This window comes from Parus major, chromosome 3, assembly GCF_001522545.3.
Source record: "Parus major isolate Abel chromosome 3, Parus_major1.1, whole genome shotgun sequence".
Lineage (NCBI taxonomy): Eukaryota > Metazoa > Chordata > Aves > Passeriformes > Paridae > Parus > Parus major.
The window spans coordinates 76701004-76713507 of NC_031770.1; the positions used below are offsets into that span (position 1 = coordinate 76701004).

The 12504-nt window shown below is 34.1% G+C and overlaps 1 protein-coding gene across 7 annotated transcripts in view; it reads left to right on the forward strand.

The window, feature by feature from the left end:
* MAP3K7 (mitogen-activated protein kinase kinase kinase 7) overlaps positions 1-12504 on the forward strand; it is a 47056-nt gene that overhangs the window by 20054 nt on the left and 14498 nt on the right. For 4 of the 7 annotated variants that reach the window (XR_001520372.2, XM_015621401.1, XM_015621405.2 and 1 more), the window contains exons 8-12: positions 1035-1165; positions 1599-1680; positions 2877-3028; positions 3641-3800; positions 6353-6433. Coding sequence is in view for 5 of the 7 variants with exons in the window: in XM_015621401.1 (XP_015476887.1) it covers positions 1035-1165; positions 1599-1680; positions 2877-3028; positions 3641-3800; positions 6353-6433 (606 nt within the window). In the remaining 2 variants the exon portion in view is untranslated. The remainder of the gene's footprint in view (positions 1-1034; positions 1166-1598; positions 1681-2876; positions 3029-3640; positions 3801-6352; positions 6434-12504) is intronic. The other 3 variants (XR_001520373.1, XM_015621402.1, XM_015621403.1) reach the window with 1 other exon arrangement.

A 12504-nucleotide genomic window follows, 5' to 3' on the forward strand; every position in this document is an offset into this window, starting at 1 on the left:
ATGTTTGCAAATGTCATTTTTGAATGAGGAAAGAAGTTCTCCAGTTTTTCAAGGACACTGGCCATTGAGATTAGGAGTGATAAGTGCCTTGCATAAAAGCATTAACTGTAAAACTGAGTGTAAATCTAGTAGTAAATCAGGAAGCCTCAGTAAGGTGTGGGAGTATACTTTAAAATTCCCTATCTGTACCTACTTTTGCTTTAAAATTTTATCTTTTTTATCTTTTTCCATTTTCTTTTTCTTCTTAAGAAGGAAGTGTTAGTGCACTTTATTTCACCTAAGACTATTGTGGCATTCTTAATTCATGTATTACTCATTCTGTTTAATATATTCTTAAATACTTACTGCTTTCTTTGCAAACCATCACTGTGTCTCATATATCAAACACAACTGGTTGTCCATTAATTGTTCTCCTTGAAATTGTAATAAGAGGAGAAACTTGAAGCAAAAACCAGCTGAATAGTTATACAGTAGTTGAAGTAAAATGTTACTAAGAATGACTATAGGCAATGAAAAAAATCACACAAAATTGGTAGTTCCAGTGCCTAATAATTTTTCAGGATGTTCTCAAGAGTGAAATCAGCTTTCAAAAATACTTTGAGTCTTTTGGGTTTTTTTGTGGAGTATTTTTTTCTGGGCTTTTTTTTTTTTCCCTGGTTTTTCTGTGAATACAGCATTAGGGAGCAAAGACTGTTATTAGTTGCTTCCTAGTTTGGCCTAGAACTTTATTCAGAAAGAAGTAACATTTCATTAGCCTTTGTAATATGTTGTACTTGGTTAGTCATGGAAAGTATTCAAACCTGTAGTGAAGGAAAAGTTTAATTTTTTTCTTCCTACTGTATAGTGCAAAGGAACTTTTCTTGTCAGATTTTGTTTGTAAGAGAGAAAATTAAGTACAAGCCAGTTCATCCAGATTACAATTAACTCTGCATTTTCGCTTATTTATTTAGCAAAATAATGGAGAGAGATCAGACACTCATTTGTTTTGGAGTCTGTTTAAAAAATTTAAGGGTGTTTTCTAATTTCAATTGCAGGTACTCGGCCACCACTGATCAAAAATTTGCCTAAACCAATTGAGAGTTTAATGACCCGTTGTTGGTCCAAGGATCCCTCACAACGGCCATCCATGGAGGAAATCGTTAAAATAATGACACACTTGATGCGGGTATAAAAATTTATTTAAGTAATTTAATCATTTCTTAAACTATTAAGCTGGGAAATTGATTTATAAAAAGTATGCCTTTCATCCCACTCTAAAGGTGGGCTTGCATGTTCTCTTTTGCCTCTCTCTTTTTGACAAAAAATACCAAATTATTGTAGTAGAGATGGGAAATAATTTGTCTTTTATATATATTTATAGATATAGATATATACCTCTTTGGAGGGGTGCAATACATCATAATAAATTTGAGAAAATAAACAAAGTTGTAGGTATATGTAATGTATTAAATTATTAAAAATGATTACATTCATTTATATTCTAAATAAATTGTTATAAATGTAATATATAATTTGCACTTACAAATTATGAGGTACTGTTTAAATAATTTAAAAACAATTGTTAATTTCTTTTTTATCAAATTATTGCTTTTTCACAGTACTTTCCAGGAGCTGATGAACCTCTGCAGTATCCTTGCCAGTATTCAGATGAAGGCCAAAGCAACTCAGCCACTAGCACAGGTATATTTGTATAAGTTAGAGAAAAAGAACAGCAACATTAAATGATGCAGATAGATTATAAAGCACGTTCTTACATTGATTTTGAACTGAAAATGGAGAAGATTTCCAAAATCTTAAGCATCAGCAGACCCTATTTATTTTATTAATACCTCATATCACATCATATTTAGTGTTATCAGTCAAATGGTTTTGCTGAAGTGAGCATAATGAAGAAAAAGCTTATAATAAAAGCTGTCTTCAAATGCTCAGGTTTAATGTTCATTTTTATCTCATGAATGTTGCCAGCAATTGACACCCTTTTACTCATAAGTAATGTTTAGAAGTTGTCAATTTAAAATTTTTCACTATTATTAAAAGCTGCACCTGCTTTAAGTTGCAGTCTCCACAGTTTAAGCTTGCATTTGTTTTATGATAAGTTGCAGTAAATACAATTATTTTAAATAAGTGCAAGAAAAATCATTAGAAAGGTGAATGGAATAAAATGTGGGCTAGACTTTCAGATAGCTTTGACCTTTAAAAAATCCTTTTCATAATAATGAAAAAAGATAATTTAGTTTTCTCATTGTTTAGAGTACATTTTTTTCCACTTAAGTAGTTTTTAATCTTACATTTCTTCAGCTTCCTCTGCTTGGTTGGATTATTTTCTGTCTCCAAAGAAATTGCTGCTATTTTGGATAAAGCTTCCCTGGCTACTTTGCAGCTTAGTGACCTTTATATTAACAAAATCTTTGCAGCTTTAGGATTTCACTGACTTTACTAGTTTTTTTCCACCTCTCAGCACATGATTTTAAGACATAATTTATCACTTCAAATTGTGAATATATATTGGCTGATATTTTTCAGGTATTTGTTCTCCCCTGTGGTGAGTGGTGGTCTTTGGCATTAATTGTGAATGAGGTTGCTGTTAGGTTATTAATATAACAGCTACCCTAACAATTTCAAAGAGAGGTAAAGAAGTCAATGAAGATTGACTTCAGAATGTTGTCACAGTATTTAGTTACATATTCTTTTTTCACTCCTCTTGCTTCTTATACTAATTGATCTGTAGCAGTCTTGCAACTTGTCTTTCATTAAAAGTTTTCAAAAGTTTTGCTTTAAAGGCAAGTTAGGACTTCTGAGAGCTTCCCTGTGAAGAGATGTACTTCAGTATTTCTAGTGGACGTTCTCAAATGCTTTTCCTTGTTACTGGTTTCTAGGTTCATTCATGGACATCACTTCTACAAACACAAGTAACAAGAGCGATGCTAACATGGAACCAAGTGATTTCCAAGGAGCTTCTACCAATGACACTATTAAACGTTTAGAATCAAAATTGGCACAGCAAATCAAAAATACAGCCAAGCAGCCGGTAAGCCAACATGTGCAATTTTGAACCATGGTAGCAAAGTGGACATGGTTAGACATAAGTGTTGTATCTGCTCTGAAACTTGTCATCATTCAAGATAGTGCAAAATTTGATCCAGTTAGTTATAGGAGAAGAATATGAAAAGGGACAGAAAAATGTTGTATGATTCCAAAAAGGTAAATTGGATGGCTCCAATGAGATCTCCAATGAAATGTAAAAAATAATTCATTGTATTTAAAGGGATTTATTAGATTAAAAAATACGTTTGAAAATTGCCGCCTTAATTTATAATCAAAATATTACTATGACATGAAAGGATTAAACATTTAGGTGAATTTTGAAAATACCTTGGTTTATTTCAATTAGAATGCAAAAAAACAAAGATTCCCTTATGCCAATATTGGCCGAATCCTGCTGATATTTTTTCATCTGTGTGAAGTTAGATTATTCTCAAAGCTGCAGATATTTCAATTGTATATACCAATAATAGTTAAATTACTGCCATTTATTGTATTATAAATTTTAAGTCCTGTGACTTTGAAAATGCATATTATAGAAACATACTGGTGCATATAATGGAGGGGCTTCTGCAGAACTTTCTTTTCTGTTATACAGGGTGATCCTGGCCGTTTAAGTTTGCCCCCATCTCGCGGGAGCAGTGTTGAGAGTTTGTCAGATGTTCGTGCACGACCACCATCAGCCCTTGTTTCTGGAGAAGCCAAAAGGATGAGTGCTGACATGTCTGAAATAGAAGCAAGAATAGCTTCCATCACAGGTAAAATTTAATGATGTTTGGGGAGAATTGGAAAGAAATAAAGGAAGAAGGAAAATGTAAAACATACATAGTCTTACAGAAAGTTAACAACAGTAGCCATATGAAAATTCTTAAGCTATTCCTGTAGTCTTGATTGTCCTTTATTAATTGAGGGCAGAAAAGCCTTTATTTATGGATATCCACTCAGCAACACTGGGTATTTTAATTGGGATATTTTAAAGGTTTTAGAGATTTTGTTGAATTAGATTTTTGCCTTTTTAAAAAATGTGTTATGAGACTTCTAAATATCAGTCCTATTCCAAATGCACAACTTTCTCCTTTTATCTGAAATAGTGTTATTACATCTCTGCTAGCTTAATGATTTATATGATAACATTTTCTTCAGGATTGTCTCTATAATACTTTTGAAATTAAGAGGTAGGTTCAAAGTTCAGCATGTTCCCAAATAAGTTTAAAAATCCACTTTGACAGATTTCAGAATGAGAAACATAATTAGATTTCATTCACCAGGTTAAGAAAGCATTGTCTTTTGTTTAAAAAAAAGATACAGGTGTTTTGCCAGGTTTCCTTCAGATATAAACTGTCATTTCTAAACCTTAAATCTTTGAGAGCATTAGAATTTATCTGTAAGTATAAATACATAATTCTATGGTGAAAGCAATTTTGATTCATCCCAGAAGAGTGAATTAATAAAAATGTGTACACTTGGCAAACACTTTCTTGTCTCTTTTCTTCATCAAAGATATTGTTTGTTGATATATGTAAACTTCAGGTTTTAAGTTTCATATGTGAAAATTTTTGTGTTATGGCATATGACCAGATTTAAATAATTAAACAAAATTACTTCTGTTAGTTCAGGGTTATTTAGTTGTTTGAGTATTTTTCTACCAGTATGAAAATTAGGGTAACTGAGTAGCTGCAATTAATAAGGAATTACACATCAAAATTCTAGCTTTCTTATGCACCATGGCTATTTTATTTTTGTTCTTCATTGTGTTATGATTACTCCAGGATCTTGTTTTACTAAATACTGAGGTACTGAAATAATATTTATCCTGCCCTAAATTCATTTTACTTTCATGTTTTTATTTTAAAGCCTTATTCCAAAATCTGTCTTTTGTACTGTCAGTCTTTGACTGTGTAGCACATCTCACCCCAAATATCTCTAAAGGTCTCTTAACATAGAAGGAAGCTGTGTGCTTACCTGGTAATAACACCATGCTGGTTTTATTTTAAAACATGTCAGGACTCACTTTGGTCACTGACATTCTTAATGTAACTTTTTGATATTAGCAGAGATAACCTGGCCCTCCTTTGTACGAGTTTTTAATTTTCCTAGTTTGTCTTCTTTAAGTGAATTGCTCTGAAATAGTAATTACTATTCAGAATAATCTAAGGGCTTTTTTGGTTTTTTTAATCATGACTGCAGGGTTTCTTTTCTTGAAATAAAGGTACATATTGAACATACTATTTTTGGTTTGGGGTTCTTTGGGTAGTTTTTTTGTAAAATCACTTCATGCAGTAGTGGACTATGAGAAATGAGGTCAAGCACATCTGACCGTAACTTTTTCAAAAAGAGGTGAAACAGCACTATATTGGTTTTGGTTTCTTTTTGAATCTTGTTAACTGTGTGACAGAAATAATATGCTATGAACCCGAAAATAAATTGCATGGCTGGGTGAGGATTGGGCTGTTGTTAAATCACGTTGAAAATGATTTAATCTTGTTCCATCATTCTCTAGATTAAATGTAAGAGTAAATCATGTAATGCATTTCACCATTACTTAGTGAGATAAGTATTTTTGGTAGATATACTTTGGTAGATATATTCAGATTTTTATCTAAATAGGAACAATTTATCTTAAACTACAGAAGTGGTAAAAATTTTAAAAAAGTATGATTAGATTTTGTTTCAAAGTGTATAATGTCTGTTGAACATTATTCAAAACTTAAAAAGCTGGTTGTTATATCCAGTTTTCTAAACAAAAAATCTTCACTAGTAGGACAAAAGAGTAACTGGCAGGAGCGATTGTCAAATGTAATAAAAGTAAGCATTTTTTCAGAGATACATGAAATTTGCTTTGAAAGGAGATGAGTTAAGGAAACAGAAGTACCTAGCTATTAGACTTTTTATTAAAGTAGTTTATATCCAACACCAAAGAGAAAATGTTAGTTATGTTCAGGCAATCAAGATTTTTTTCTGAATGTACAGGTGAACTGAAATAATTTAATTTGTTCTCTATTTGGATAATTACATTTGGTTTTCCCTTCTGTGTTGCCATGCTGCTTTCTGTGTTTGACTTTTGTGTTGCTAACTATAACTAATTACACTGTGTTGTAATGATGGCTAGTTCTGCATTTTTTGCTTTTTAACAGTTGCTTTACTATGTGTAAGCATGAGTGGAAGGCAATGCAGTTTATTCTGCATGACACATTTTTGCATGAACTCTAGTTTAACCAAGTATATGAACAATGCAGTATTAGGAATTTAATAATTTTGCTCTTGCCATTTTAGTGTTTTGCATGTGTATTGTATATGTGTATTTTTTCAGCCTATTCCAAGCCTAAACGAGGCCATCGTAAAACTGCTTCATTTGGCAACATTCTGGATGTCCCTGAGATCATCATACCAGGTATCGCAGACCAGGTGAACGGGTCAATTGGTTAAGATGCCGGAATAATGATCAGACTGCTAAAATACTTCTTGCTCCAGTTGCTTTAGGACAGGCCCAGAAATTATCCCACTAAATTTTTCATAATGCTTCAGTAAAGAGAAGCATGATATTTTATTACAAACTTACATTTATCAGTTAATTATTCAGTCTTCTAATTCAAATTTACTTCTGCTGATAAAGGACTTTTTCCCTTAACAATCTTGATGTTCAGAGTCTTCTTATAAAGGAAAAATATACATGCAGTCTTGTATTACAGTACCTCATTTGGTGAAAATGGACCTAAGTTGAAAAATTCATAGTCTAGGTAATTCTTTTGCCACAATCTTTGTTGTGTTTAGGTTCCCATTTTTAATCAGATAACAGTAGAACAGAAATCTAAGATAAGATAAAGATTTATGTAAGATAAATTATGTGCAGAACTTTAAATCCATGTGATATATGTGATTAAAACATTAACACTTATTCTGTGTAATTGTTATATTTGACTACACTTTTCTAAGGGCTGAAATGTGTGTGCATGAGGTACTGCTGGTGTGTTTAAATAAATGCAAACTAAAATTACTAGGAGAGGCTTCTGATAGGAAAAAAATTATCAGGCATGATGGGAATATCATTTGGGACTTCAATGAATAATTCTCATGTATCCCAAATATTTTTTTAGTTAGTAGCATGATGTTTTTCTTTCTTTATTTTATACTTTTCAAAGCCTAAAAACAAGTATAATCAATCCCAAACTGTGATAGGCATACCATTAACAGTATGCAAGTCACTTCAAAATGGTATGTCGGGGCAGGAAATGCAAGTGATAGTATCTAAAAATCCATTGAAAACTGTGGCACTCCTGTTCTAAATTTCTGTCATCTGAGGAGGTTTCCTTGTAAATCTTGATATTGGTAGGTATGATAAAGCTGAAAGCAAAAGATAATTTTGTACAAAAGTTTCTTTCAAAATACTTTATTGAAGGTTACAGTAAAAATAGAGAAAATGGTATAAGTAGATTCCAAAGAGCAATAGCACCCGTAAAAAGAAAACCTCTTTGGCACGGAGGCTAACAAATTAGCAAAAAAGTACTAAAGTAGCTTTCCACTGTGATTTTCAAGTAGTCCTGTCCTGCACTAACATAAGTGAAATCCTGAAAAAGCACAGAAGGCAAAAGTGAAGACATCTGTCCAGTTTCAGTGTTAACTCACAATGAGAGCCCAGTAAATAAGCTCTAGAAGCTAATGAGTGCGTCTTTTCTCTGTACACTGTCTGCCCATAACAGCATTGAGGTTTCCAAGAAACATTGAAACTTTCAGGCAATAGTGAAGAAGCCAGTGAAATATAATACCATGTTGTTTTCACAAAATAGATTGTACCAGTCTATTGGTTTCCTAGTTAGGCAGAGGGAGTCATTAAAAATTCTTCAGCTGGTCTATTTTAATTAAATTTGACAGGATGGAAATTTCAAAATAATATGGAATACATATTAAAAAAATAGAAACCTGTAGAAATAAAAAAAAGGTATAGGGTTGGAGCAAGCATATTAATGAGTTTTCTCAAAATTTACTCCTAAGGTATTTAAGTCAAATAAGTGATAATAAAATTCCCTGTTAATGTTTTATTGGAAACAACTATTCATCAAGAGGAGGATTAGAATATCACATAGGGAGAATTTTGCTGTGACTGAATAGAAGTAGGGCAAAATCCACGGTCATGCATCCTGAATCATCAATTTCTGTCAACAATTTTTAATAAAATTATATAGCACATAGCACATGCATGGAGATAATCCCAGGTAGTGTGAGACATGAATCTTCTGTAGTTGTGAAAAACATCTTAAGGTTCATTTCCAGGAAAGATAGAAAAGCACTGACACTATTACTGTCCCTGGTTGAGTTTGAATTGGGAATGAAACATACTCTTCTGGTCAGCCATATAGAAGAAACATACATGCACTCAAATAATATGAAGAAGAGTTACTAGGATAAGTGGAGTATAGAGAGTATAAGAACAAATCTGAAAACATGGCTTTTTTTAGCCCACGAAAGCTGAGAATAAATAATTATTTTCTATAGAAGAATCTGCAGCTAAAAAGTGGAAAGAGAGAGCTACTTAAGTGAAAAGACAGTGTTGGCACTACAGAAAAAATATGTAAATTGTCTGCAAATAAATCTTGACTTTAAATATAAAGTTTTCTGGTTGTCAGAGCAGCTTTCCAGTAATAATCCCAAAGCCAGAAAAAAATGAGATTAATAATAATTACATGACAGAATGTGATCATCTGCCCAGTAAACTAATTATATTCATCTGTATATTTGTCACTTCTTTCCTTTCTTTACTCTCTCAGCACAAGGCTCTCAGTTCTGGCCTCTGAACACACTTTTCACTTTCTAGACCCCTAAGCTTCCAAGACCCCCAAACTGCTACCACCATCTCAGTCCCACCCAATTACATTCCATGCTACTTCTGCCACAGACCCAGCTCCTCTGGACTTCCCTGGGCACGTCCCTCGGTGGGGCGAGCAGCTCATCCCTGCCCTTGGAGCCGCACAAGTGTTGGTCTGTGCTGCTGCCTGGAGTTGTGCTGAGCACATGGTAGAGCAGCTGCTGCCCAGAGAGGGGAAGCACCAGGCAGGCATGTTACCGTGAGTCAGCTGCTTTGGGCAGAGCTATTTTGGAAGTATGAGTACTACATCTGCTATCATTGGGGGTTTTCGTAATCTGTTGCCTCAACTGCATTTTGTCCATGAACTGGTTATGCTTCCAAGGTCGTAAAATGCATACTTTATCAATTAAAGGTAAAATGTTGACAGAAGGGGAAGTTTTTAGAATATATTTGCTCTTTCTAAATAAGTACAATAAGGGTGAATAGAACTATTTGTTTATTTAAGATTCTGTTTTGTGTTGTTAGTTTACAAAACTGAAAAATGGGTCAAATACACAAATCCTTTGTGTAACAACTTAGCAAATGAGTTTGCAGTGGTGATATCCTGCAACCAGATGGCCTAGTGACATATCAATTCTTTTTCTTCATTTACATTATCTCTAGTACAGGTTATAAGCACTAACTTTATTATTATACTCATATTTATATATGAAAAGTAAAAACCCTAGTAAGAACAAAAGATTTAAGTATCTTTATGTTTAAAGAAACAACAAAAAAAAATCTGAATTCTAGTTTGTATACTTTTTGGATAGAAACCATTCAAGCAGCATCTAGCAAATATACCTACAAGTACAGCCTTCTCTTCAGTGGCAATGTAAGACATCTCGTGCATTTAGCATGTGTGCATTTGGCTTTTTAATTTTGTTATCTGAAACTGTGCCACAGTGCTACGATTTTTATAGCATTGACACTGCATAAATGATTACTCAAGATAGATGCATTTTGTAGAGGGTCTTTAGAAGGTACATAGGAATTATGGATGCTGTAGGTCTGTAGTTTTTCTATCTACTTTTAAAATCAATGTATGCCAGAAACCCCATCCTTGTCTTCCCAGATCACTTCATTCTTCTGGAATTCAGATCAATGCTTTAACTTCTTGAAAATGTCTTGCAGCATTGTTGTAGTCACTGATCATCCGTCACTTGACAGGCTTGAGCGCTGTAGATGTGTAAGAAAGAGAGAGAGGACTGTGAGTAAATAAGAAAGTGTAAAAGGAGATGCAAGTGTCTGCTAAAGGGCAGGGAGAAGAGGTCATAGCTGGTCTGGATGTTTGGCGGCTGGGTGGGGGTGGTGATCAAAAGCTTAATAAGCTGTACAATTTATTTTTGCCTAGAGTATGTGGGGCAGGACATGATGGAAGTTTCCTCTTCCTTTAGAATTTAATTTTAGAAAATAAACAACACGATGTGAAATGGGTTTTTCTGAGGCCATGAAGTGTGTTCGTGACATTTGCTTTTTAATCTTAAAATCCTGTAAACCACCAAAAGCCTGACACTGTGCATCAAGTTACTGTGGATTAACTTCTGTCCACGTACAAATCTCTTAGCTTTTATGAGGAAAAATTACTATTAAATGGACATAGAGGTAAGAACAAGATCAAAACTGGGAGAGGAAAGCATAAAGAAGTACCCATGATCTTTTCAAATAAATATTTTTTGTTGTGTTGTATAGTGTATTTTTCAATTGAAATTTGTGTTGAATCTGGAGCAATAAGTATTTGTTGATTTGTAGTCTGTTTCTGCCTTGTTGAAGCTATTTGCCAGATGTCTGCAGTATTATACTAATTAAAATGGCATTGCCTAGTAGAGCTTGCTCTTCCCTCATGCTACTAACTTGAAGATATTTCATTTAAAGGTGTTCATTTTTTACAAAAGTAGTTTTGGCCCTTTTTTCCCCACCCCCCCCACCCCTTCACTTCCCGCAAGGCATTTTCTTTTCTTTCTTGCACCCCACCCTGATTATTTTAACATTTTGTCAGCCATGTTCTAATATTTCAGCAACACATGTGCTGGGTTCTCTAAATTCACAAATGTTGCTAATCTGAAATGAGAATTTCAGATATTTTTGCAAGCCTATTTAAGCTGAGCTAATTTTATAGCAACGTTGTTGAATGAAATGTGCACATAATTTTGTATCGGTAGTGGGTGGATTGCACATATGTTGAATATTGAGATGAGCTGTGTCAGCCAGATGAAGTATCCACAGCACAGAATTCGCTTAAATGTATAATCTTGTTTGTTAAATGATTACATAGTGAAAAAGTTCACTGCAAATGAACAAGTTCAGACATTTTGACATAGATTTGTCATTCACAAGATCCCTAGTATCAAAGTATGCAACAGACTTAGCTGTTGCTGCTTAGGTAAGTATACACTTTCCCTGAATTTCAGAAGCAAAATATCAAGACCACAGAACAGTTGCAATTTCAATCCATTTGTAGTCAGAGCAAAAAGTATATTCCTGTTTTAGAATCCTGCTTGATTTTCTTATATGCTTGTTTCTTATAGTACCTTCTATAAATTTTAAAAAGTCGTGACAAATCTATAAAGTTACACTAAACATTTTGTATTGCTGTTTTGTGGTAGTGTGTTCCTACATGTAATAGTATATATATTAAAAAAACTCAAAGGCTTAATAAATAATTATTAAATCCTTATATGTTAATATTAAAGTCTTCTATTTTTGTAGTAACTGTTGCAATTCAAAATGCATGTTAGGATAGGCTTGGAGTCGTGGGAATGATGCTGAATGAGAAGTATCTGAAAGGTCAGCAATGTGATGCCTTTTGCAGGGCTTTGAGTGAGCTGAGTTGGTGGCTGAGTGTGGGGCCACTGGGCGAGGGGCTGCCACGGCTGCAGTACATGTTTCAGATGCTCCCCTCCAGTAGCAGAGTTACGTAATGCAGAGCTAAGAGCAAGAATTTTGAGCATTGTCAGCTGTTACTCAGGACGTTTTGGTGTTTCCTTTTGGACAGCTGACCTGCTCTCAAGAGATAATATAAACAATCACTGTAATAAAAATCAAAGTAGTCAGGGAGATTCTGTTGCATAATCTCCTTTTATTTTTAAGGAGATTTTGTTTCCTGAAGATGCCTTTGATTGCTTGTCAGTGCTAAAATTTAAACTGTTTTATATAGCTGTCACTGGTGGATAATTGCGAACAGGTGGAAGGAGAAGAGGAAAAGATTACAGCATTGTGCTTCGTAGGTTGATGGTGAGATGTGATTTAGCTGAACGGTCCCCTTTTCACACTTCTCAGAGCATGAGAACAGGACATAGTTTCGTTCCTCTGAAGGAGACAGGAGACCAGAAGGAAGCGCTTTCCCTTCTGAGTTTTCTTGCAGGGAGTGGCACACAAGCAGAAGTCCTTGCTGTGTTCCTTGAGCAAGCCAAAGAGCAACAGGTTAAAGCTGGCAGCCTGTTATCTTCGCGGTTTAGCTTTTAGAAATCCCCATAACGTAACGCACTTGAAATAGATGTCGTCATCAGCTCCTGCCCCAAGTACTAAGCCTGACCAAATACATGTGACAGAAGATGGTGGAGTAGAGTGCAGCAGCTATTCATGTGGTAGGAGTGGTTATTGTATTAGGGTATACTTTTTGT